Consider the following 27,104-nt stretch of genomic DNA (forward strand, 5'->3'; position numbering starts at 1 on the left):
ACCACAATGAAAACAAATACAATAACACATCAAACTGGTTTGTGAACTGATGAACTTTTTTCAATATTCAATCCAGGAAGAATCCAGGACTCTGTCGTACTACCTAATATTAGGTGTTATAAATCACTACATTTAAACTTGTTTGAAACAACAAAGCAAACGTGGTAGAGGGTGGGGGTGCGTTCACATCCATAAAAGGCCAATGACACCAAGGTATTTCAAATGGTATTATTTCTGAACCCTGCCTATGTTTGAACATACTGTATATGTAACCTGCATGTGCAGATACATGACCTGTATATGTGCACTATGTTCCAACACAAAAACACATTGTATGTGTGAGTGTAATCTTCAGACTGTATAACTGGACTAATGGAGGTGATGTAGCCTCGCTAATGTAAATTTATTTTATAATAGACTACAAAGAAACTTCCATCTATTAATGACATCTAAAAGTTCTAAAACCTACATGAGTACATCTTTTGGTACAAGCATTTTATTTTAATGCCAATAACTGACAGTTCTCAAGCATCAGGATCAAGATGAGTACATGAAGTCATATGGTTTTACTCTGTTCACTCCTGTGCATGACTCATAGTCTCATAGATTCACACAGTGAAATAATCCCATGAAAATATCATCCAGAAACATCATCCTTCAACACATTTTCACATAATTATATGATGTGTTTGTAAAATAACACTTTAAGGGATAAGTATCCTATCTTTTTATTTGGATAAAATGGATTCTCAGAAGAACTGACATAACTGAATAATTCAGTATTCTATATAGTAATGGGACAAAAGTAAATCAAGTAAACCAGTAAATCACAAGTAACCATTATTTAAATCCTCACATGAATTTATATCTGCTCCCTGGAGTATTTTTGTTTCATTTGAAGTGATTCACTCTATGGTTTTGTGTTTTTGTGAGTCACACAAAATCCAGTCCTGCGGTTCTACATCAGATTTTCTCTGTGGTTGATCCATTACTTTACCTTTGGGCCACAATGACGTGACTGGTGAAGTGATATAAGGACATATCCACAACAACTGTGGAGGAAAATAACAAACTATAAACTCTGGTTAAAGATAAAGCACCTTTCATTCTATTAAAGTAAATTAACTTCTGATTCGAACAATAGGCCACCCGCCTATAACGTAATTAAAAGTGTTTAGAGCCTCAGGCACTACTTAATGCTGCTTTGCCTTCACATCCAGCACAGACCTCTACAGCGCAAAAGTTCAGCCACAAATGACCCAACTCAAATCATCTCATCATGTCATCTCTCTCTCAGAGAGCGCAGTTGTTTATGCCCTGATCGTTGCAACCTTTACTGTACCATTTCCATCATCTGAGATCATTATACACGCTCTGATTGGCGGTTGCCGGTCTAAGATGAATTTCATGTGACTCTACTGCCACCTTCTGTACAAACGGGAACTTAACAGTCAATGTTACATTTTTATGAAGTGAATTAAATTCTGTATTTCCGTTTTGCAAGCTATGCTTTTACATAATGACTGCCACAGCACAGAAAGAGAAATCATGTCACCTTTTTTGTGGTATATATAAAGTATTGTGGAAACAGTATAACTTAATATTAACTCTAGTGTGTAATAATGTGAATTCAGGCAATATAATAATGTTAATGTTAAAATAAAACATATCACACAAATATGCTTAAGTTTTTTATAATAATATTTACAAAAAGAATACATAACAACAAAGTCATCTCAGTCTTTTCTCTGAAGCACTATTTACATCTGTATAGAAATGGAAACAAATACAGTCTATTGTCTATCAGAACAGTAATGTAGGCTGCACATGTGTAACAGACACTAGTGTACGTGAGTTTAAATAAAACACAGTTATACTTTCATTAAACATGACAAACATACACAAGCACCTTCACTCCAAATAATGAGCAAATACTCTTTTTATTATGAAAAAGATTAGATGTGACTTCACCCACATAAGACAATAGACCAAAACATTTTATACTGAGCATTTTGAGTACAAAACATGCTTTTGTCTTTTCCCGGTGTGATGCTAACTGTAGGCACTGCTCTGTTTGAAGCGCAGTTACTCAAGATAGACTGTAGTCTGAGGTTTGTTTTAACACCATCTGACCAAAAAGAGTGGACTTAGCTGGAACTACAACAGATGAGCTGATTTGTGCAAGTCTCTCAGATAACATTACAGTCCCAAGTTAACTAACATTAAATATCAGGGTTTTTTTCTTAGTTAGTCTCGAAACCTAAACAGGACCATGAACGCTCATATTGATCATAGTCTCCTGAAAATGTGCAGTTTAAATCCAGTTTTCAGACTATCTTAAAACTTTTTGACCGTTTTTGCTAATGTGTGCATTTTGTCACCATGGTAACTCCCACATAGGACACCCCAAGCATGACGTTACTGCAAAGTATCTTCTGCCAGTGTGGCCTCTCTTCGGCACACAGACAGGGACAGGGGCTGGCTCGCTCGTCTCTGGATCTTCTTTAACAGCTGGATGCGGTTGTGGCAGTAGAACTTCACGGCTCTCCAATCTCGGTGGTTGTTGACCAGCAGTGGACTGTTCTGTAGGCAGCGCTCACAGTCGGCTTTGGCAGGAACTCGTAGCTCACTGATACTTTGATTCAGATACTCTTCCACCGCTGCTCTCTCCGCCTCAGACCAGGGACGCTTTAGGACCCCGCGCTTTCCTGTGACAGCAAAAAAACAAAACAAAAACCAACAGTGAAGACTACTACAACTACACACGCTATACAAATGAGAAACTTTATTGAGCTTTATTGAACTTTATGAGCTTCTATAACTACAGTCACTACGGGCTCCATTACGAAACAATAGATTGTATAAAGAAGTGAACTAAGGGAGTGTGACATCAAACATAGAGTTCGGCTTCAGTCAAATGAAGCTCACAAGGTTAGCGGTTATATGAGCGAATTTTGAGCGAACTTGTGATGTCATGAAGCAGTAATTTTCATGTTAACAGGTATACCTTTTACCCTTTGTCCAGTAGAGATAGGAAGGCTTTATGTTGCATTTTTATATGAAAGGCATTCTATAAATAAAGTTTGATTTGATTTGAAATTTCAGTGCTGAAATGATGAAAATGATTCTAGTGAAGGTGTGTGGAGTTTAAAAACACAATGGAGCACTTTCTACATTGACATCACAAGGTGGACCTGAGTGTTTGAGAGAAGAACTTAGCCTAAATATGCAGGATTTGTGTGTTAAACATGTGCCGATGAAACAAAATACAACTCCAGGTATGTTTTTGGTGAGGAAACAACATTATAACAGAACAGAAAATAGTGTAATATGCAGGGGTGTAGTGGGTGTGGTACATGGAAGTACGCAGTCCACCCACTTCTCCCAGTGTGAGATATAAAAAAATAACAAATATAACTACAACCTACAACTTAAATGTCAAACTGGAGCTATTGGCAATGGTGAAAACAAACTGCATAGGCTCATGATATCTGCAGTACTGTCCTATAGTGACCTGAGACACAAGGGGACCAGGACTGAACCAGGACTGAACCAAGAGGACTAAACCAGGACTGAACCAGGACTAAACCGGAACTGAACCAGGACTGAGTGTCTGGACGGGCCTGGAGGTGCGCCCGCGTAGACCATCAGGTGACCGCAGACGAAAGGACCGGCACAGAGCTCCGCGTCCCATGGGGCTAAGCGCAGCCGTCACCAGATCGTGATTTGCACACACCCTGCTCTGCAGGCTCGGGGTTCTCCCTCTCGCTCTAAAGTCCAGTCAAGTTTAGGTTTAGTCTTTGTTTAGTCCTGGTTTAGACCTGGTTTAGACCTAGTTTAGACCTGGTGCATTTCTGGTTTAGTCCTGGTGTAGTCCTGGTTTAGTCCTGGTTTAGACCTGGTTTAGTCCTGGTTCAGTTCGGGTTTAGTCCTGGTGTAGTCCTAGTTTAGACCTGGTTTAGTTCTGGTTTAGTCCTGATTCAGTTCTGGTTCAGTTCTGGTTTAGTCGTGGTTTAGACCTGGTTTAGGATTCATCACATCTTTAACGTCACGAATACCCCGACTTAAAAAATCCCCACTACACCACTGGTAATATGGGTCCTTTAAGGAACAGTAAAGAAAAAGAAAAACTGGGGATTAGTACCTGTACCCTTGCGACTGGTAGGTGAAAGAGGGTAAAGCGAAGCAGATGGTGAAAGTGCGTTCTTTTGTTTTTTGGTGTGTCCGTGCTTCTTGAACTTCTTCACATTATGCAGAGCAGAGGCCTGGGTCTGTAATGGACCTGCACCTGAAGTCTCACTTTTCTCCTTCACTGTCTCTCCGTCTGACTCTCCATCTGAATACGAGTCGGCAGAGTTCTCGGACATTACTGCAAAATGTAGACACATTTGTTTATTTAGTTTTCTTTTAACAACATAATGAACAGAGCAAAACTCTAAGGTCACATAAACCTGTTAAAATAAAATGTTAAAAGTGCGATATATTGCTACAGTAAATATTGCAATAACCGATAATACTGAAGACCATTTTAGCTACTCTGCAATATTGTACAGAATGAAAAGAAGATGTGGAATAAGTAGCCATAGATATAGTCTAAATAAAATGTACAGTGAATAAATACTGAGACTATAAGTATAATGCTGTGACCTCAGTAGAAACATATCTGGAGTTGTGTTTTGTTTCATTCATACAAATTTGAGAAATCCTTTATTATTAGTCTGTCTACATCTCCAAAATGCTCTGTTCCACCTTGTGATGTCATGAAGCAATAGTTTTCCTGTCAAAAGCTACCTTTAGCTTTTTGTTCAGTAATTCCAGATCTGAAATTATCCAAATGATTCTAGTGAAAGTGCAAGGAGTTTAAAAACACAGTGGAACACTTCCTGGATTATCACTTGACGTCACAAGATGGAACAGAGTGCTTTCTGTTTGACAGAAGAACCTAAATATGCAGGGTTTGTATGTTAAACGTGTGAATGAAACAAAACACAACTCCAGGTCTGTTTGATATGAGGAAACAGTAAAACAGAGCTCAGAAAATAGTGGAATATGGGCCCTTTAAATATGGTGTACATGTACACTCCACATATTGTATCAGAGAAAATTATAACCGTATTTTTCGGACTATAAGGTGCACTTAAAAACCTTTAATTTTCTTATGTATTAATTCTGGTTGTGTTTACTGACCTCGAACTGATTGTATGTGGTACATAGCGCTCAAAAATCTGTCAAAATGTTTTAGTACAACTTTGGTAAGCTACAGTACGAAGGTGCACTGCTTGATGAACTCAAGTGTCAATCTCAAGTGTTGTCCATTTGTTTTGCTTAATGCGCCTCATAATTTGGTGTGCCTTACAGTCCGAAAAACGTTTGTACCACAATAGTTTGAACAAAAGTTAAGTTTAGAGTAGTAATTATCATGGTAGGCTTAAAGGTGCATTGCATAACATTTCTAGCGGAGGGTTCGCCACCTGCTTGTCTCCTAGGAAATGTTATTGCTCTGTTTACAATGTTCCACAGTATTGATTAAACCTGTCTATCATGAGAGAGACAAAGAGGTTACATTACAATTCAGATCTATGGAGAGTCGTCCCTATTCATGGAGAAAATTGTTGTATTTTTGAGCACCAGAAACACCTGTTATGAATAAATGCTGTATGGATAATTGGAATGGAACATTACAGGCAAAACAATAACATCTCCATGGAGACAAGCAGGTAGCAGACCCTCCACCAAAAACGTTGCACACTGAACCTTTAAAGTCACTGCCAACTCACCATCTAGCTCCAGACAGATGTGGTTCAGACTCATCCCTCTGAACAGAACTCCGTCTCTTTCTCCACAAAGCACCACACGCCCCACTCTGCCCATCAGCACCGCGTCTTGACCAATGTCGGCGCAGCTCTGCATCACGTGGTACTCTCTCTCCAGGAAATGCTCCAACCTCTCCACAGCTCCGCCCCCCTCCTGCCCTGGCTCCTCCCCCTCTCCCAGGAGTAGGAGCTGGGTGAGGATGCCTACCTGCCTCCGCACCCGAGTCTGGGTCAGTACCCGCGGGTTATGGATGCCACAGGAGCGGGCCAAGCTACGGAGCAGATCTGTGCCTCGGAGGGGGGTGGCCGGCGAGTGGTACGGCCGGGCAAACATATACGGGTTAGCTGGGTCCACGCCTACCCCTTGTCTAGTCTGTAAGAGCAGCTCCAGACAGTGCTCACTATGAGGGGGCAGAATAAGAGGCTGGATTCTTCCGCGCTTTCCTTGCACCCCTACTCTGGGCAGATGGGTCAGCACCAGGCGCTCAAAGGGGGACAAAGTAGCCTCCAGGGGGGTGAGAGCAGGAGGAGCGCCAGGTGGGACTGGGACGGGACACTGAGGGGTGACACGAGCGTGGTACTCCGAGATTAAGAGTTTGGAAACCTCACATTCGCGTCGTCGGTTGTATAGTATGAGCAGGGACAAGCTGGAGTGGCACAGCAGTCTCCAGGCTTCAGGGGACTGAAGCTGCCGTGACAGAGACAGGAAGGCCGAGTGCTGAAGGCGGCGCAGGTAAAGGACCAGAGACGACAAGGAGGAGAGGAGGAAAAGCATGCGGGGATGTCCGGAAGAGCTGCAAACAGAAGTCAAAGTGTAAAATTAAACAGGGTTCCCACTTTTTTCACTGACAAAATTTCAAAACTTTCCATGGATTTTTCATGACCTAAAGTATATTTCCCATGGCTCTACAGCACCCTACATGTGTAGAATTGAGCATACTTTTAGGGCTTAATATGAAATGTTAACCCTTTCCACTCACCTTATGGCAGTGTTTCCCAATTTTTTTTTTCTTTTTCTGGGGACCCAGGAGGATATTTTATTGTTGACTGAGTGATCATGTCTCTCTGAACAATTAGTTTTACTCAAGTTTTAAACATTGAAAAATAGTAATTGAACCAGCAATAAAAGGGATCCCTCAGTCGCCTCTTTGGACATTAAATATAGCCCTGTACATTGCAGACCAACATGAAGATCGTGACATGGAGACCCAAAAAAATCTCTTGCGACCCACCTGAGTTTTGATATTTATTGTCGTCTCTTTTAAACAAAAGGTGCATACGTTCGGAAATAATCATAATAGCCTAATGATAACTTAACACAGCGCTGTAGCTGTGTGAAAGAGATAATAAAATTCCATGACTTTTCCCAATCTTCATTGAATTTACAAAATTCCATGACTTTTCCAGGCCTGGAAAATGACATTTTCAATTTCCATGACTTTTCCAGGATTTCCATGACCATAAAGAATCCACAAAATGGATTCTTGTGTGGTTTCAGCCATGTTCTAATGTAGTGTCCTTAGCAAAAATATATCTGGAATTGTCCTTTGTTTGTTTGAGCAATTCTTTATTATTAGTCTATCTACATCTGAAGGTCAAAATGCACAAAAAAGGCTATTCTAGGACTATAATCATCCAAATTATTCTTGTGAAGTATTTCTTACTGTAGCATTGAGTGTTGATTGTATTGAATGTTTTCAGTCTGAGAGAATAACACAGCCTAAATATGCAGGGTTTGTGTGTTAAACATGTGGGAATGAAACAAAACACAACTCCAGGTATGTTTTTGATTAGGAAACATCATTATAACATAGATCAGAAAATAACTAAATGTATTTTAAAGTACCTTAACATCTTATCTTCGGTGCCACCGTCGAATTCCCCTTCTCTCACATTATTCTCCTCATCGACGTCAGAAACATCGTCCTGCTTTAATCTTAACGGCTCCATCACTTCACCCAATGGACTCTGAGCACGCACATTCTCATCTTTGACCGCCTTCAGAGCTGATTCTACCTGGACCGCCTTTGACCTCTTCTTCCCCCCCTTTCTAATCGGGTCCACAGCTGCAGGCGGCGGGCTGTGTGTGTAAACAGAAAGAACCACTCTGCTCTGCGATGGAGAAGGGGACAGTGGAGGTGAATGATGGACTGCTGTGAGACTGGGTGGACTCAGAGACAGATCCTGGACTTGAGAATCCTCTGGTGAGTTCGCTTGGAGGGGTAAATGAGAGTGGGGTGAATTGGGGTGGGGGCTTTGGGCTTGTAAGCGGGGCATCTGCGTGTATCTCTCCACCAGGGCGGAGCACACGTCAGGCTGGTGTGCATGATGCTTGTCCAAGTGGCGACCCAAGGAGCGAAAATGGCGCCCGCAGAACTCACAGGTTTGGGTGATGCAGTCTGCGGCGGGTTTGAACACTGGTTTAGCTGAAGAAGAGGAGGAGGGAGATGAAGGCAGCTGCAGTGGAGGTGGATCAGATGAAGGAATGGACTGGTCATGATGGTCAAAGCTGGGTGTGATTTGCTGAGCGCGCCCCGGTGATGTCCGATGGGGGGTCTTTTTCTTTGAGGTTGTCCGAGGCTTTTTACGGAGGGGGGGTGTGGATCCTTGTGGGCTGGGGTTGTCTTCCTCTCGCTCAGAGGGTGAGGCCGACGGGGACAGGGACCAGGAGGGGGTGACGTAGACCTGCTGCTGGTCCTGGTGTGGTACAGTCAGAGGGAGAGGTTCATCCTCCTGTAAAGAGAGGGTCATTTACAGCTCAAGAAATAAGATTCAGTAACTGCTAGTTTTAAAAAAGAATGAGAACTTCGCACATCAATTACTTGAAACGGGTGTGTTGGAGGAGAGGGAGCACCCCAAGAACATAGAGAAAAATCCCGCACACCATCTTACTTGCAAATGTGAGATTTATTAGGACAAACAGTGCAACGTTTCGTAAATCTTATAATGTAAATCTCACATTTTGCAAGTAAGACGGTGTGCAGCATTTTTCTCGTTTAAAAAAACAGTACAGCCTTGTAACTGGATCATTTTAAAGTGTAATTTCAAGTAAGTATTGAAATGTACTGGATTTAAAGGCGCACTGTGTAACTTTTTCACTCACTCACTACTTGTCTCTATGGAGATGTTATTGCTTTGCCTGGAATGTGCCACAATATGGTATGGACTTGCCCCTTTCCATAAAAACAAGCAGGTGATGCCACCAAGCTAAGACACAGGCCGGATCTATGGGGAGGTGACCAGGCTCAAAATGTTTCTCAAAGTATTTCTGAGCAATAAACAAACTTTAACTGAGTTGAATGAATGCAATATGGATATATTTAATTATATACTGTGGAATATTTCAGACCAATAACATCACCACAGAGACAAGCAGGTGGTGGACCTTCCCCATCAAAGTTACACAGTGCACCTATAAAGAGGGGGTATTTTACTTTTATGGGGTATTAACTGCTAGCCAGGCTGGCGCCACCTAGTGCCTCCGTTCAATGTCGTTTCTCTTCAGCTACTAGGTTAGGAATCAGAATACACTAGATGGTTTGCAAGAACCCTGGAAGTTGTAGACCGCGCACCAGCCAATCAGCGAAGAGCTCTGAAGCCATGACATCAAACTCAAGCACCTGCCTGAGTCCCTTTTTTGGTACAGCACAACAGTAAACAAAGTGGTCAAGATTAATGTAGACGAAGCAATACATTCTATGTTGGCAATGATTCCCGAGATCGAGGATTTTCACTCCCTGCTTTGTTTGCTCTTGTGCCGGCAATTACTTGGACACCACTGACCGGTGCATTACATATGTGACAAGACTCACGACCAAATAGCAGTGATTGGTTAAATAAAAAAAGTACCCGCCTACCGTCGAGCGAACGAACCCTACTGCTGCACAGTCAAACGGTTTCAACAAAGTGTAACCGTCTGATGAATCAGGCTAATTAACTGCTAAGACATAACATATTTAGATCACCATGTTACCTTTTATTGTTCTGAAAATACTATACTTGATATAAACAATGTATTGTGCTTGTTTTAGAAGTTTTGTTCCCCTCCCTTTGCTTGCCGTGCTTAATCACTTCTGTTTCAGAGCATTATCACAACACAATCAGCGTGCGTTCGGCTAATTAAACTACTGTGAAGTTATTGTGTACAGTTTTGTATCATACTTTTATATATTTATGGAGAATTGTTAGCATTGCACAGAATCTTACCGCTAACCATAAGGAGGGTTTGAAAAGGACCTGAGTGAGACCTCAAAATTAGTGAAACATCCATGGATGACATCTGACCCTCATTAAAAATGAGGGTTAGATGTAGAACAACATCATTATAAAAAGGTAGAAAGGTAGAAAGCCAAAAAAAACAACTGCATAATACCCCCTCTTTAAGCATTTTTATTTAAATTACCTTTTTGATTTTGTTGTTGTTCTCTGTCTCCGCAGTGTACTCAAGTTGTGCTGGGGACAAACCTCCTCTGAATCCCTGTACAATAAAGGAAGAACAAAACATACATTTCTATAGTGAGCTTGGCTGTAGAAGTAAAATAATTACTCCCTTTAAACATTTCATTTTCAGTTCACAGTATTTTCTATTGTGGCTTGATAATAATTTTATTGTGGCAATAGGTTTGATTCATTTTAATACGAGCAGCTCAGATGGAGAACAGGAGTCATGTTTTTTTATCATACGTTTGTGACCCACAGAAATAATAAATGTAATCCTATAACCATGGTCACTGTCGCTGAACTCCCATAGGTGCAAAATGAACTTGAGCTATATCGTCGCCATGGCAACCCTCTGTGACAGGTGATAAGAGGTGAGTTTTATATATAATCCGTATATAAAATCTAGATCTAGAGATGGACTTTGCTGATATTTGCTCTTTTTAGAGTATCGGATATCTTTGTTTTGACTGATCTGATGCTTAACCGTCCTGTATTACAAAAACCTGACTCTTGTGAGATTTGAGCCATGTTAGAATGTTGTTAAAAACAAATACAGAGTTGTGTTTCATTCACACAGGTTTAAGTAATCATGATTATTAGGCTGTCTGCATCCCTATAGCTCATAATGCTCTATTCCACCTTGTGATGTCATGTAGTGGTAGTTTTCAAGTTAGCACCTTATCTTACCTTTTAGCTTTAGTTCAGTAGAGATTGCCAATTCCAGATCTTAAATAATAAAAATTATTCTAGTGACGATGTATGGAGTTTAAAAACACAGTGAAGCACTTCCTGAAGTACCACATGACCTCACAAGGTGAAACAGATAGTTTTCCATTTGAGAGAAGAACTCAGCCTAAATATGCAGGGTTTGTGTGTTAAACATACACATACCTATACTATAAACAAGAAAAAGACTTTTTGCCAAAACATAATAATAATTAAAAAAAAAGAAGCTTTTGGACATTGGCAATCTGGGTGTGTTATGCATTTTTAAGCATTTTTTTTACACTTTTAAACACACACATCCAACTCCAAGTAAGTTTTTGATGAAGAAACAAGATTTTAACAGATCACAAAATAGCGTAATATGTGACATTTAAAGAATAAGCATAAAATTCTATTTGAACACATCATTGTTTCTATTTCTTAATCACTAGTCCTTCAGGAACTAATTTGGTTCTATCATGTTTGAATGACAAAGAACTTTGAACAAAACATGACTACACAGATCTATTATATGGTTATGGTAAAAAAGGGCTGTGTGTGAGTTTGTAAGGTGCAGTGTGTTAACATTTCTAGTGGAGAGTTTGCCACCAGCTTGTTACTATAGAAATGTTATTACTTTGTCTAGAATATTCCACAGTATAGATTAAACTTACCTATCACGAGGGAGAAGATTACAGCACTACGCTACATTACAATTCAGATTTGTGGAGAGTCGTCCCTACAGAAGAAATTATTGTATTTTTGAGCAACAGAAACTCCCATAATGAATAAATGCTATATGGATATATTTAAAGTCGTACCATGGAGACAAGCATCTCATACCAGAGAAGTTACACAATGCATTTTCAGATCAAAATCTGCCCTATGTATCAGCCCAAAAAGATAAGTGTGTTTTTCTGGATTTCCAACAATGGTCGATCTTATAAATTATCAAATCTTTCCAAAAGCAGAGTAATGAGTGTAATAAACCTGATTTTCACAAAGACTGACCAGGTTTTCTCCCCACTCGATGAGGCTGTAGTCCACTGTGATCTCCTCACCCATGGCGATGTCCCGAATGGCGATAACTACAAGACGGACCTGATTGGCGCAGTGGACCTCCCGGATCCGACAGTTGGGGGCAGGGGGAGGGCTGTGTCTGGGGGAAGAGGGGTGTGGAGGGGTCTGAGCAGGTCCTGCATCTGTGGTGGGGAGTGGAGCCGGTGTGAAGCCAGAACTGGACTTGGACCCACGGGAGACTTTATTACTGTAAGAAAAGGCCAGATTAAAGTGACTACATGTGGTGGATGCAGTTACAAGTACAGATACAGAGGCAAAAATTACTCAAGTAAAACTATCACATGAAAAAATTATCTTAATTAAAAGTATTACACCAATGAGCTTTTATAGTAGAAAGTAAAAGTATTTCACATAGATTTTGATAAAGTATTGTTAATTTGTTGTTAAATGTGTGTTGTGGAAAAAATAAATAAAATTATATACCTCTCAATTATAAATAATGAATCCATTTGTGAAGCCCGATGGGTTTTTGGAATATAGACCAAGGTTTATTCCTGTTACAGCAGATATGGACAGAGCCTAGGCCTGCCCTGACCAGAGCCCAACAGCCTCTCTTAACCAGCAGTATGTCCCTACCACATCTTGCCCCATTTCCCAAGTATCTCCCCCCAGAGCATTTGAGCTCTGAGTATTTATACAGAAATACAAGTTACATACATATCAAAGCAGAGTGACTTTTGTTTCAGAGGCTAGTGCTAAACTAACATACAGTTGAGGACAGATAAGACAACAAAGGAATTCCTGAAGGAGAAGACGATGAGCCTTCACACATGTTGATCATGTAATCACATTCATTTACACAAAGACAGTTTGAGAGAAATCTTTCCATAATGTAAATTTCCATCACATTTGGTGATACTGATAAACTTTTTTTTATTGATTTTGTGTATTTATTTTTGTTTGCTTGAACTTGAAGTCAAAACCTTTAGTCAGGATGTTACCACAAACATGCTAAAAATATCTCCTAAAATCATATGAGAACTGAGATGCACCGTACTTACTTTTCAGTCCAGTTAAAAAGTGTCGTGGAGTAGAAAGTACAGATACCTGCTCTCAAATGTAGTGAAGTAAGCATAAAAAGTACCCTCTTTAAAATGCACTTAAATAAATTATAGTACTTTACTACTTTTACTTTGTTACGTTCCACCACTGGCGATAACTACCGGACTTGTTTTGTTTAGAAAATTGGCTTATCCCAAAGACAAGAATTCCAGTTATAAAATATGTTTACAATTAAAACTGGGATTCACTTCCAATTTTTAATTTGTGACGTTGTTCCACTTACAGTTTTTGAGGGAGGTTCTTTTTGTCCACTATTGCCACTCTGTCTGCAGCTCCTTTACCTAAAGGACAGTGGAGAAAAAATGATTATGAGCTCTTACCCAGAAGTACATTTAGGTGCACACAGGACAATGTAGTATGCATCTCCATGTACACTAAAACTAGGCTTGCCACGATAAATACTGCTGCTGCTGCTGCTGCTGCTACTACTGCTACTACTACTACTACTACTACTACTACTACTACTACTACTACTACTACTACTACTACTACTACTACTACTACTACTACTACTACTACTACTACTGCTACTACTACTACTACTATTAATGCTATACTGTCGTTGAGTAGATCTTAGATGGTTTAGATAATTTTTAGGGTCAATATTTTTCTTTCTATCTTTCTCTCTTTCTTTTGTGAGAAAAGTTTGGTTATTTTTTGGTATTACAGTAACATCTGAGCTGTAGACAGTTGAATTATGAACTTCTATGACTCATTATAGTTACAAACTAAACACTAAAGTCTTTCATTCATTTAATTTTTTAACAGTATTGTACATTTAGAATTATTTTTGGAGGATAATTCTGCTTCATGATTTGGTTTCTGTATTATTGTTTATAGTCTACATTTACTTAAAGGTGCACTATGCAACTTTTATTAAATGTTCCATGGTATGACATTAAACATTTCCACGTAGCATTTATTCATTACGAGTGTTTCTATTGCCCAAAAATATAGTAATTCCTTCTGTGAATAGGAGCAACTCTCTAAATTGTAACATAGCTTTTTGCTGTAAACTGCTTGTCTCTAGATATGCTTACTCTATACTGGAGAACATTTTAGATATAAGCAATAACTAAATAAACTAAATAGAATATCTAAACTTCCATGGACTCAAGTTGGTGGCAGAGCTTCCACTATAAATGTTACACTTTTAAGCAATATGTCACACTTTAACTAACTAAACTAAGTAACTAAAACATGATAAGACAAAGCATAATCTCACTGACCTTGCCCTGCTCCTTCCCCGGAGTCAGGCACGAACACTTTGACAGGGGTCCCCTTCCGTTTTCTCCCATATCCTCGACTGTGGAGACACATGCAACAAAAAACACTCATCATTCTTTCAGCTCATGTGATCAATACGTTTATTGTCCAGTAATGGATGCATCTAAAGCATTAATTCTTGCATTTAATCACGGTGAAAACTGGAACAGAATATCATTAAAACACCAGTATCCATGCTAGTGACAACCACATAAGCGTCACGAAAATTATTATATCGACTTTGCATTCAATATAGATAAGATAAGATAATCCTTAATTGTCTCCCATGGGGGACAAAGACCGATGGACCAATCATATTGGGGAGTCAGTATTTATCGTGGTACTTTTTCTCTGTACTAGTAGGAACATTTTGGTTGTTTTTCTGTACTCTGACGAAATTTGGGCAGTATACGTGTTGAATTAAGAACTTCTATGACTCATACTAGACACAAACTAACTGCAGTCTGTTATTTATTCATTGCAGCTCATATTTTTTTTTACAATATTGTACATTTAGAATAGTTTTTCAGGAATAATTGTGCTGTATGGTTTGGTTTTCAATATTTCATTATCATTTATTGTTTATATTTCCTTCTACGAGATATTGCACTTCAAAATTTGTTACCGTAACAGGCCTACAACAGCAGTAATTTCTTGAGTACAGTATTGCTTACTTTTGCCATAAATGTTATTACTTATGTGTATTTAATTTGACATGAATTTAGAGAATTAAAGGACCCATATTACACTGTTATAACATTGTGTCCTCATCAAAAATTTACCTGCAGTTGTGTTTTGTTTCATTCACACACGTTTAAACACACAAACCCTGCATGTTTAGGCTGATTTCTTCTCTCAAACAGAAAACACTTTGTGATGTCATATGGTAATACATGAAATGCTCCAATTTGTTTTTAAACTCCAAACATCTTCACAAGAATCATGTGGATAATTTCAGCTATGGAGTTGCTAATCTCTACTGAACTATAGGTCAAATGTAGCTGTCAACCTGAAAACTACAGCTTCATGATATCACAAGGTGGAATAGAGCATTTTGAGCTTTGGATATGTCGACAATAGATAATAAAGGATTACTCAAACATGTGTAAATTAAACAAAACAAAACTCCAAGTATGTTTTGAGGAGGTAACAACATTATAACATGACTAAATGCTCATAAGAGTCCATTTTGCATTATCCTGTATAGGATTTTTAAAACACAAAAAACATGGTATGGGGAAACTCACAAAGTCTCACATACCAAACCCCACACTCTCCCATGTCTTTGTATCGATCCACTCTGCTCCCATCTGGACTTGAATTTTTGAGTGTATGTAAGTAAACCTCGCTTCTTAAGGGAGTTATCGAAGCATATGTTTTCTCTACAACAACGTGAAGTCTGTTCCAGTACAGTGTGGGCCTGTTACAATAAATACTACATCTACTTATCGTTCAATAGGGGTGTGCTAAAACATCAAAATATCGATATATAGTATCATCTAATGTGATGATACAGCATGAATATCGTGGGTTGCTGTATTGATATATCATCAGAGTATTTTTTTGGTATATTTTACTAAATTATTTGTTATAGCGCTACAGTTTTGTTGCTTGTTTAGTGAAAGGAAACTCGTTTATGCAACACATTGGACATATTCACTGTTTTTGATGATTTAAATGGGTATGTTTAATATTAACTTTGCACAAGAAGTGGTTTAAGACTTTCACAGTATCACAGCCAAGATTTAGCCTTTATTTTTTATTGAACCATATCAAATCAATCTGAAATATATCGTATTGAATCTAAAGTGCACTGTATTGAGATATGTACCATGACCTATGTATCAAGATATGTATCGTATCGGCAACTTCTAATGACACCCAGCCCTATTGTTCAATACATGTTGAATGGAATGATCATTTTGGAGGTTAATATTTATCATGGGTACATTTTCTTTGTACTAGTGGAGGTCTTTTTGTTATTTTTTCTGTTGTATGAGTAGATCGGAGCAGTAGAAGGTTGAATTATGAACTTCTATGACTCATTACAGATACAAACAAACTATTAAAGTGTTCCATTCTGCTATTTATTTCTTGCAGTTTGTGTTTTTAACCATACTATAGATTTGGAATAGTGTTTGGGGAGAATTCTGCTTTAGGGCTATCGTGTCAGTGGCATAAATTAGTTTCAGTATTATGTTTTATCATCTATATTTTCTTAAGCAATATATCGTGCTTCAAAATCCTGATCGTGACAGAAGTAGTACAGTGTTTAGTGTTCGCAAACTGCCTGACTCCAGGTCACTGAAAAATTACCATTTGCAGGTTCATTTTGTTGAAGTATTTTGAGGTCACAGTGTTTTTGTGCAGATTGGAACTTTGACACTAACCAGTCACCCTCATCTTCAGCCCTGCCTACATCTCTGTCTGTGTCCCTGCGCTCATTCTCTTTTCTCCTCTTGCTGTACCTTCTAATGCAGCCATAGAGTGCACAAACACACACACACACAAACACACACACACGAACCCACACAAACACAAACACACACAAACCCACACCGCAGTCTCTGCACGGTCCACATGTTACACACACACACACAAACACCCACACACACACAAACCCACGCATGCACAAACACAAATCCACACAAACACAAACACACACAAACCCACACCACAGTCTGTGCACGGTCCACATGTTACACACAGACTGACACCCTCCCCCTCTGTGGCCCACATGCACACACACAACCCGGCACGCAAACAGCCTCTCGGCACACACACCCCGCCCTGACAGGAGGCACACAGACACGTAACACACACACGCGCACACACACACACACACACACACACACACCACACACTCCCTCCCCTCCGCCTCCTCTCCCTCTCTCACCTCACACACTCTCAAGCGCTACACACACAAATACACTCTGTGCTCCTCTCCCTCTCCTCCCCCTCTCTCTCTCAGCTCACACACAAACACACACACACACACGCGCGCTCACACACACTTCTCCTCCTCTCCCTCTCCTCCCCCTCTCGCTCTCTCTCTCTCACATACACACACACACACCTCCTCCTCTCCCTCTCCTCCCCCTCACTCTCTCAGCTCACACACTCATGCGCTACACACACATACACATACACACATACACACACACACAAACACACTCTTCCTCCTCTCCCTTTCCTCCCCCTCTCCTAGCTCACACACACACACACACACAATCCTCCTCCTTGCCCTCTCTCCCCTCTCCTCCCCCTCTCCTAGCTTTCACACACACACACAAACACACACACTCCTCTCCTTCTCCTCTCCCACTCCTCCACCTCTCCTCTCTCAGTTCAAACACACACACACACACACTCTTCTCCTCCTCCTCTCCATCCCCCCCCCTCTCAGATCACACACACTCACACACACACACACGCACACACGCTCTCTCTCTCTCCCCGCTAACACTTGCAGTCCTCACACACACGTTTCTCAAATAACCAAAGCCACAGTCTCACGTTCCATCTAGAAAACACACTTTTTCTGCATCTCCACAAAACAAAACATTCTCACAGTGCAAGCTCCAGGTCATTGTGGAAATCCATTGAAAACATACAGGAAAACAAGTGTATGTGCACGTTACACACCAGACGTCTTTTGTCACGCAACATTGTCACTCCCCATACATGTTTAGATTACATTTAGATGCAGATTACTGATGTGATATTGGACAGGGAAAACTACAATGGGTCTGTGAAGAAAGTATGTTTGCAAAATGTCAGGTCTTCAGAGAGACAGAGGAAGGTTCAGTGGTAGAGATATTAACATTTTAAAAGGGCCAATATTATGCTATTTTCTGATCTATATTATAATACTGTTTCCTTTTTTTTTATATAACTTTGTTTTTATTCGTTTTACGTAACATTTCAAAACACAAAAAAACAGTATAAAATCAAAAACAAAAAAACAATAAACAAACAATGTAACAACAATCTGGAGTTACAGGTTCTTATTTAAACATGTATTTGGTATTGACATTTGTATGCACTATATTGTTTTTTTTATGTCATTGGTGAAAACATTCCATTTTTCCCATTGCTCATTGTATTTGTACCCTTTAAGTTTCAGATTATATGTTATTCTTTCCATCAATGAAATATTCTCCACGATCCTGATCCAGTCTTGTTGTGCAGGTGGATCTGGTTGTAACCAATTCTTTGTAATTGCCTTTTTAGATGCAGCTAAAATAATTTTTGCCAAATACATGTCCTCGTTCCTTACTGCATCAGATATATTTCCCAGATACATCACCAGACATGTGTTCGGAATTCCATATCCCAGAATAGTCGTTAAGGTTAAGTTCAATTGGTCCCAATATACCCGAATTTTCAGGCAATTCCAAAACACATGTGCGTGATCAGCGTCCCTTTCTCCACATAACCTCCAGCACTATAATACTGTTTCCTGATCACAAACTCACCTGGAGTTTTGTTTTGTTTCATTCACACGTTTAGACTGAGTTCTTCTCTCAAACTAAAAACACTCTGTTCCACCTTGTGATGTCATGTGGTAATAAAGGATGTGTTCCACTAGGGGTGTGCAAAAATATCAAAATATCAATAGATCGTATCGTTAATGTGATGATACAGTATCAATATCATGGGCTGCTGTATCGATATATTGGCAAGAGTATTTTTTGGTATATTTTACTTAGTTACTTTGTAGTGCTACAGTTTTGTTGTTCAACAAAGACTTTTAGTATCACAGACATGATTTAGCCATTATTTTTTAATTGAACCGTATCAAATCGATTTGAAATATATTGTATCGCAAACTCAGTGTATCGAGATATGTATCGTATCGTGGCCTTCATATCAAGGTATCTATCAAGGTATGTATTGTACCGGCAAACTCTACACAACTTTACTAGAATAAGTTGGATCATTTCAGTTCTGGAATTGCCAATCTCTACTGAACTGAAGGCAAAAAGTTTCTGTTAACTTGAAAACTATTGCTCATCACAAGGTGTAACCATAGACCATATATATGAATGGACATAGTTAACTCTCTAGTGTTCCTAGACTTACATTGGGATCTTGTTGCCCCTCAGTAATTGCTGCACTGAGCCTCCTCATTTTGGTCTTAAAAAGTTCGTACTAATCAGCTCTACCTGATCCTGATTTTTTCATTTCACAATTTTGTCCCTAAATCAAGATATGAACATAAATAAGGGACCAATCAGATGCCTTCATTCCCTGAGGTCGCTCCCGCTAGTGTTGGCAACAGGTTTGATTGACAGCTAGTGCGTTTCGTTGCTCAGTAAACCCCCTTCCCGCTTTCTGGTGAGAAGGGCGGGCACATTTAACGACCTCAATCATGATTGGCTCCAAATGTTCAGCCTAGCTCCAAATTCACTCCTGTAACCGTTACCATCAGGAGCTTAATTTGCATGGAGCTGAACGCTGTGGGTGACGTCACACTCACTTTTTTATACAGTCTATGGTGTAACAGAGCATTTTGAGCTTTGTTTATGTAGACTGACTATGAAACCAGGAGTACTCAAACCTGTGTGAATGAAACATAACTCTACCGCAAGTATGTTTTTGAGCAGGTAACAGTATTATAACATGGCTAAAAGCTCACAAGAATCACATGAAATTCACATTAAGCTCAGATGATTGGAAAGTAATTACTAAGCAACAAGTACAATGGAGGTGGAAGAGAAGAATAATTTTTTGTTGTTTTTTTTAGGATAATGTTGTCTTGTCAATTTTTTCAGTCAGTATAGCAGGTATTCAAAATGCATGCTGCTCATTACAGTATTATTACTGAATTAATGAATGAACAATTGTCTTATCTATTGTTATCTGTTTTTCGCTCTACACTTGTTGTCCTGCTTTCTGCATTCATACTGTATGGATAAGGAAGATGAACTAACTCAGCACTCACAATTGCACTTGCACTTCCATGCTTTTTGGGGACATTTTGCATTTCCTTGAGACTGATCCTAACCTTAATCATAGACTTGCCTAACCTAAATCTAACTTAGATATTTTTAACCCATATTTGAACTTTAAAAGGCCCATATTGCTTTGTTTTCTGATCTATGTTATAATGTTGTTTCATCATCACAATACCCAGACTTCTGTTTTGTTTCATTCACACATGTTTAACTCACAAACACTGCATATTTAGATTGAGTCTGTCTCTCAAACAGAAAAAAAAATCACATGTCACGTGATAATACAGGAAGTGCTCCACTGTGTTTTTAAGATACAGACACCTTCTAGGGGTGTAACGATATCCAAGTCTCATGATACGATATCATCACGGTATGAACCTCACGGTACAATATTTCCCATATCCCATATTGTGGGAATGCTCACGATATGGTGGGAAGGCTCACGATTAGGGATGTAACAATATCCAAATCTCTCTGTATGATATTTTCACGATATGCATTTCACAGTACGATATTTTTTGTGATATTTTGTGGAGGCTAACAAAACTGTTAATATGCTACTTTTCCATCTTAAAATGTCTTGACAAGACTTAATCCAAAGAACTAAGACTTAAAGTAAAGAATTCAAGAAGTCAAGAATTTCTTCTTATAGTCTACACTGAAATGAAGCAAAGGATCATGGTCTATATAGTTCTCTCTGTCTTTGAGTTAATGCTGTACCATAACTCTTAATTTAAGCAAAGAGATTTGTAATGTGATGGTCCGCGATATTATTGTGAGAACTACGATATGATATCACGATATTTCGGTTATTGTTACATCCCTAACACCTTCACTAGAAACATTTGGATGATTTCAGCCTTGGAATTGCTAATCTCTATCACTTTATGACATCACGAGGTGGATGTAGACAGACTAATAATAAAGGATTACTCAAACATACGTAAATGAACTTCAGGTATGTTTTTGATAAGGTAACAACATTCTTAAGTGACTCAAAGTGTAAAATGTGAATACTACAGGACCTTTACACCATGTTGCTGATGTAATATTAAGGGATGTGTGTCATGGGGACCTTATTTATATATAAGGTAGACAAAGCCCCATGAATTGAGTGTGATTTTAGTCCCCAAATGTAAAAAAAAAAAAAAATCACAGAATAACTCAGATACACAGATACACACTTCACCCGCCTTCCCTACACTTACATGTACCTACCACCCATTCACCAACATACAGTACTTTTTAGCACGCACTAAAATGTCCTTTCCTCTTTTGTAAACAAAGTAGATGCATAAACACACACTGGCCTTCTAGAAGCTACACACACACACACACACACACACACCCCTCCCCTTTAGACTGCAGTCAACACACAAATGCAAACACACAAACTTGCACTACACACACAGCATATGCACCAGCTACCAAGCCTTCTTTTTCTGTTTCCAAGCCACTCTCTCTCTCTCTCACACACACACACACACACACACACGCACACACACACACACACACACACACACACACGCACACACACACACACACACACACTCCCCCTCCTTCTCTGTCTGCTGCTCCTGCCTCTGAGCTGACACACACTTGTGCACAGACCCACACAAACACACGCACACACACACACACAGACAGGCACACAAACAAAAACACACGTACGTACGTACGCACACACCCACACACTTGTGCATAGACATATACACACACAGACGCACACATACACACACAAGTTGTTATTCCATGCTTTACGGGGACATTGCATTGACTCACATTCATTTCCTGCAAACCGATCTTTATCTTAACCCTAGTTACTACACAACTAACCTATTTTAACGCATATATGAACTTTTAACTGATGCGTTTACTCTGATTCTCTTTATTACAAATCTAGGTCCCCATGAATTGAGTGTGTGTACAGATTTTCGTCCCCATGTTGTGTAAATATCCGCCCACACATGCACGTGATAGCAATCCATGCTTTTTGGGGAAACATCGACGTAGATTCATTTTGCCACGGTCGCTTCTTGCCTAACCTTAAACTAAACCCTACCCCTAACCTTTGTAAACATTTGTAACCCATATCTGAACTTTAAACCAACTTGTAGCTCTAATAATAAAGGATTCACGTCATGGCGACCTTATTTTAGTCCCCATAAAGGCTTCAGGTCCCCATGATGTGAGTGTGTATGCGGATTTGAGTCCCTCCGTTGATAGAAATACACACCGACACACACACACATACACACACAAACACACTGCTGCTGTCACATCCCCTCCCCTCTCTCACAACACACACGTCCTCCTGCACGCAACAGCTCTTTGCTCTGCTCAGCTCTCTCTTTCTCTCACACACACGCACACAAACATGTCTGCTTTCAAACACAGGTTCACTCATTCACTTTGCATTGGTCGCTCAGTATCGGGGCACTCACTTTGTACTTTCATGTGCACTTTTAGGCCTGAAATACTCATAAAAACAGCGAAATTCAGTAAGGACTTTAATCTTTTTTGCTGTTATCAGAAGAGTCGTGGGGAGGGAAGGGTCACCTATATTTGTCCACCTGGTGTAATTTAAGCATCTTACGTTTGCTCACAATTCAAGCTTTTTAAAATACTGATTTATAGATGCGTATGAACTTTTATGACTTGAAAAAACAGACTTTGCTATCCTCGAATCCAGTCCTGCAAGTGACCTGTGTCCCATAGAGCTACACAAATACACAACTCCCATCTCTGTCCTTTGAGGCATACACACACCAACACACACACACGCGAAAACACCCCCACACACACAAACACACGCACACAAACACTGCGCAGCTCCCTCCCCACTCACTGCTACACACACAGCCCTCCCCTCCCCACCCTTCACTAAGCGCTAACACACTTCCCTGTAACTACACACACACGCACACACACACACATGTCCTTCACAGCCTCTCCATCTTCTCTCTCTTTGCGCACAGACTTCACACACGAGCCAATGAAGACAGACAGGATGTGAATATATATGTTTAGTTATAGTTTCAGATCATTTCGCTTGACAGGACTTGTGTGTGTATGTGTATGTGTGTGTGTGTTGTCGGTTCTCTGGGGATCACCTGCCATGTAAAACAACAGCACATAGTAATAATAAAGGCCCCGTGGATTTCACCTAAGAGTCACCGCAGTAGCTCACACCTCCATCTAGAGGTTCAAAGTGAAATACCATCTTACCAAAAGCAACACTTCGGGGGTCTTCTCTTGACCTGTTCAACATTTAAAGCTGGAGACAGATTATTTGAGAAACATATAAACCCAATGTGCTTCAGAACAGTTCCTCTTGCTCCGTGACTACCCATCTTTTCAACGTGCTGTGCACTACTACACACTTCTCTTTGTCACACACACAGCTCCCCCTCCCATCACTCACACACACACGGATGCACACACACACACAGACGCACACACACACACACACACGCAACATTACTCCCTCCATTGCTGTAAAAGTACACACACAGACACACACTTCCCCCTCCCATCACACACACACCCACACCACACACACACTCACACATATTCACACACCCACACCACACACCCACACACACGCTCACACACACTCACACACACCTATTCAGTGACACACACACACACTACTCCCTCCACTGCTATAAAACTACACACACGCTCATACACACACACACACAAACATTCACACACACACACACACACAGTCACACACACACACACACACAGTCACACACACCCTCACACACACACAGACACACACTACTCTCTTCACTCCTGTAAAAGCGCACACACACACGCGCGCGCTCATGCACGAGCACACGAACCCCGCCTTCTCCTCTTCTACACACACTTGCACAGTGTGTCTGTCTCTGTCACGCACACACACCGCCCCCTCCCCTCGCTCACACACACACACACACCGCCTCCTCTTCTCACACACACACAAACACACACACACACCTACACACACACACATACACACACACCACCCCTCCCCTCTCTCTCTCTCTCTCTCTCTCACACACACACACACACACACACACACACACACACACACACACACACACACACACACACACACACACACACACACACACACACACACACACACACACACACACACACACACACTGTTCCTTTCTCTCCCACGCCCCCCTCCCATGTTCTCTCACAACTGCACACACTGCATAAGCGAGACTCACACAGTGTATCCTGGTAAATGTGTCCGGGCTTTAACTGTGTTTTTGTCAGAACAGGTCCTTCCGAACCTTCAGCATCACATGAACGGAAAATAAACATAACATAAACATGTGTTGACGCACTTGTTTCATTTTCCCTGCTTTACCCATTCAAAGTGTAGGTTATAATCACAGACTGTATGGATATAACACATTCATCAACGTCAGTGTGTCAGGGTGCGCACGCGGACAGGAGGCTGTGGCACGCGCGTATACTCCGCTGCTGTGAGAAGGATCAGCCCATAGATACTGGATCAGCCCGGAGATACGGGATCAGCCAAAGTGTGAACTCGGTAAAGAGTAAAGAGACTCTGTTTGAACAGGGCCATCTATTGTTTCTGTCAGTGTTTGCTAAAAGTTATCTCAGGCCAATGTTTACAACTTTAACGGACTAACGTGGAAAGGGCACACACCCACCAAGACTTGGCGTCACTGACAGTGTTCGTCCTCGAGACATACTGATGCAAAACTTTAAAAGAAACTCTTACCCTTGTAACGACAGAGCAGTTTTCCCACCGTCTGCTTCACTCTGCGCCCGGCGCTCACCGAGAGGACGCACAGTCTCCGCCATCTTCACCGATCTACCGCACCGTTCTGCTCCGCGCAGCGCACACACTCCTCCCGCTGCACTGCTCCTCTACACTCCTCCTTTAGCCGCTCATCTGGCTCAAACCTCGGCCATCCCAGACCGCACCACTGCGCAACAGAGAGGGGGGAGCGCAACTGAGGGCACAACCTGCAGTGAGCCCAGACGCTTTTCCGTCAGGTCTAACCCGTGAACCACAGCCCTCTGAACTTTAGGATGTGTCGAGTGTAAAAGCAGCGCAGAAGCTCTTTTTACATTTAACACACAATGAAGCCCGCTTTCTTCAAATCACCCATTATCACGGAAATGGACGCGCTCACCCATAGCAGTGGGAAAAAATAAACTGTCTCGTGCGAAGTAGCCTAATTGAGTGTAATAGTTGGCTAGATTATGTTGTTTTGTTAAAGGTTTACACCTGTTTCCCTCTATAGAATAGCCGATCATTGTCTAACACAATATCTTGGGACAAGGTCAGCAAATGAGCTCTACTAGATGCCCTTTTGGGCATGGCACTTTAAACTGCAATGTTTTTCTGTTCCCTATTTTGGCCTTTATATTGTATGATAAATGTAGGCTATAATCTTCTAATCTTCTATGGCTCTCATTCTGAATGAACCATAACCTGTTTCTCAAGTTATTTGGTTTTTGGCATTCAGTCAATTTGTGTGTGTTTAATCACCATTTTGGTTCTTTTAAATCAGTGGATCAATGACTGACAGCAGAGCACATGTAATGCCAATTTCAAGTGCTGACCTCATAGTTTATTTTTGTAATAACGTAATAGTTACACACAACAGACAGAGAGTGTTTAGTGGAAAAGGTAAAGCCTTTGTGGCTATAGCAACAACCAGGGTATAGGATAGGAAATAATGATAAGTTAATCATAGGTCCATATTCTTCTGCAGTCCTAAATGGTCGGCTCTAATGTACAGAAATCTCTGGTAGTTTAGAAGTTTAGAACTGAATAAAATTCCTCTCTCTTTCCAAAAGAGCTGTGTTTGGGAGCATCTCTTTGAGCAGACTTTACAATAGAAACTCTTCTGTTTTTTGAGTGCATAGGCTTCAGTTCCAGCTTCTATTCCAGCTCCAGTATTGAGCCTGGAATCTGTGTATGATTTTATTCTCAAACAGAACACGAACTCATGAGCTCGTATTGAGACACACACCTACAAAACACAGCCCTCACAGACGCACACTCTCCCTCTGCACACACACGGAAACACACACGGATACACACACGGACACACACACACGAACACACACACAGACACACACATGCACATACATACACACACACACCCACACACACACACAGTGCGTTCATTTCCCCTTCATTCAGAAGCGCACATATTGTACTGCAGTAACACACTCCCTTCCCCCTAGATCCCCGACAGACTCACACACGTGCACGCACAGGCACACACACACATGCACACGAGGACAAACACACACATGCACGCACACACATGCACACACAAACACACACATGCACACGAGGACAAACACACACATGCACAGGAGGACAAACACACACATGCACGCACACACAGACACACACAAACACACACAGGCATACACAGACACACACAAACACACACAAACACACACACACATTCCCTCCTACACAGCACACACACTCTCACACACACTTCACCACCCCTCCCCACTCTCTCCGTGTCTTTCTATCTTTGCAAGGACACTACATCGACATTATTGCTCAGTTGACTAAAACCAGTTCAAATGTTGTTTACCTCAACTGTGAACACATGTTAATAGTGAAGTTGTAAAAGGTAGCGTCAGAGAGTGGATAACCCGTTAGACACCATTTGTGAGGAAAAATGCTGTAATTATTTTATGGTATTTAATAGCAGTGACAGTAACACACACACACACACAAACTCCACTCCCTCCTGTCTCTCTCTCTCTT

At 40.7% G+C, this 27,104-nt stretch overlaps 1 protein-coding gene across 1 annotated transcript; it reads right to left on the reverse strand.

The window, feature by feature from the left end:
- Positions 1-1,678: 1,678 nt before the first annotated feature.
- si:dkey-117m1.4 (uncharacterized) lies at positions 1,679-25,222 on the reverse strand. Its single transcript, XM_020930540.2, has 9 exons — positions 25,080-25,222; positions 14,330-14,406; positions 13,324-13,381; positions 11,970-12,225; positions 10,216-10,290; positions 7,660-8,546; positions 5,778-6,607; positions 4,145-4,369; positions 1,679-2,708 (listed from the first exon to the last, which is right to left on the reverse strand). The coding sequence occupies exons 1-9, from the start codon at positions 25,160-25,162 to the stop codon at positions 2,419-2,421; spliced, it is 2,781 nt and encodes a 926-aa protein (XP_020786199.2). The 5' UTR covers positions 25,163-25,222; the 3' UTR covers positions 1,679-2,418.
- Positions 25,223-27,104: the final 1,882 nt, after the last annotated feature.

This window comes from Boleophthalmus pectinirostris, unplaced genomic scaffold, assembly GCF_026225935.1.
Source record: "Boleophthalmus pectinirostris isolate CB_2022bp ecotype Guang Dong unplaced genomic scaffold, ASM2622593v1 HiC_scaffold_22, whole genome shotgun sequence".
Classification (NCBI taxonomy): domain Eukaryota; kingdom Metazoa; phylum Chordata; class Actinopteri; order Gobiiformes; family Gobiidae; genus Boleophthalmus; species Boleophthalmus pectinirostris.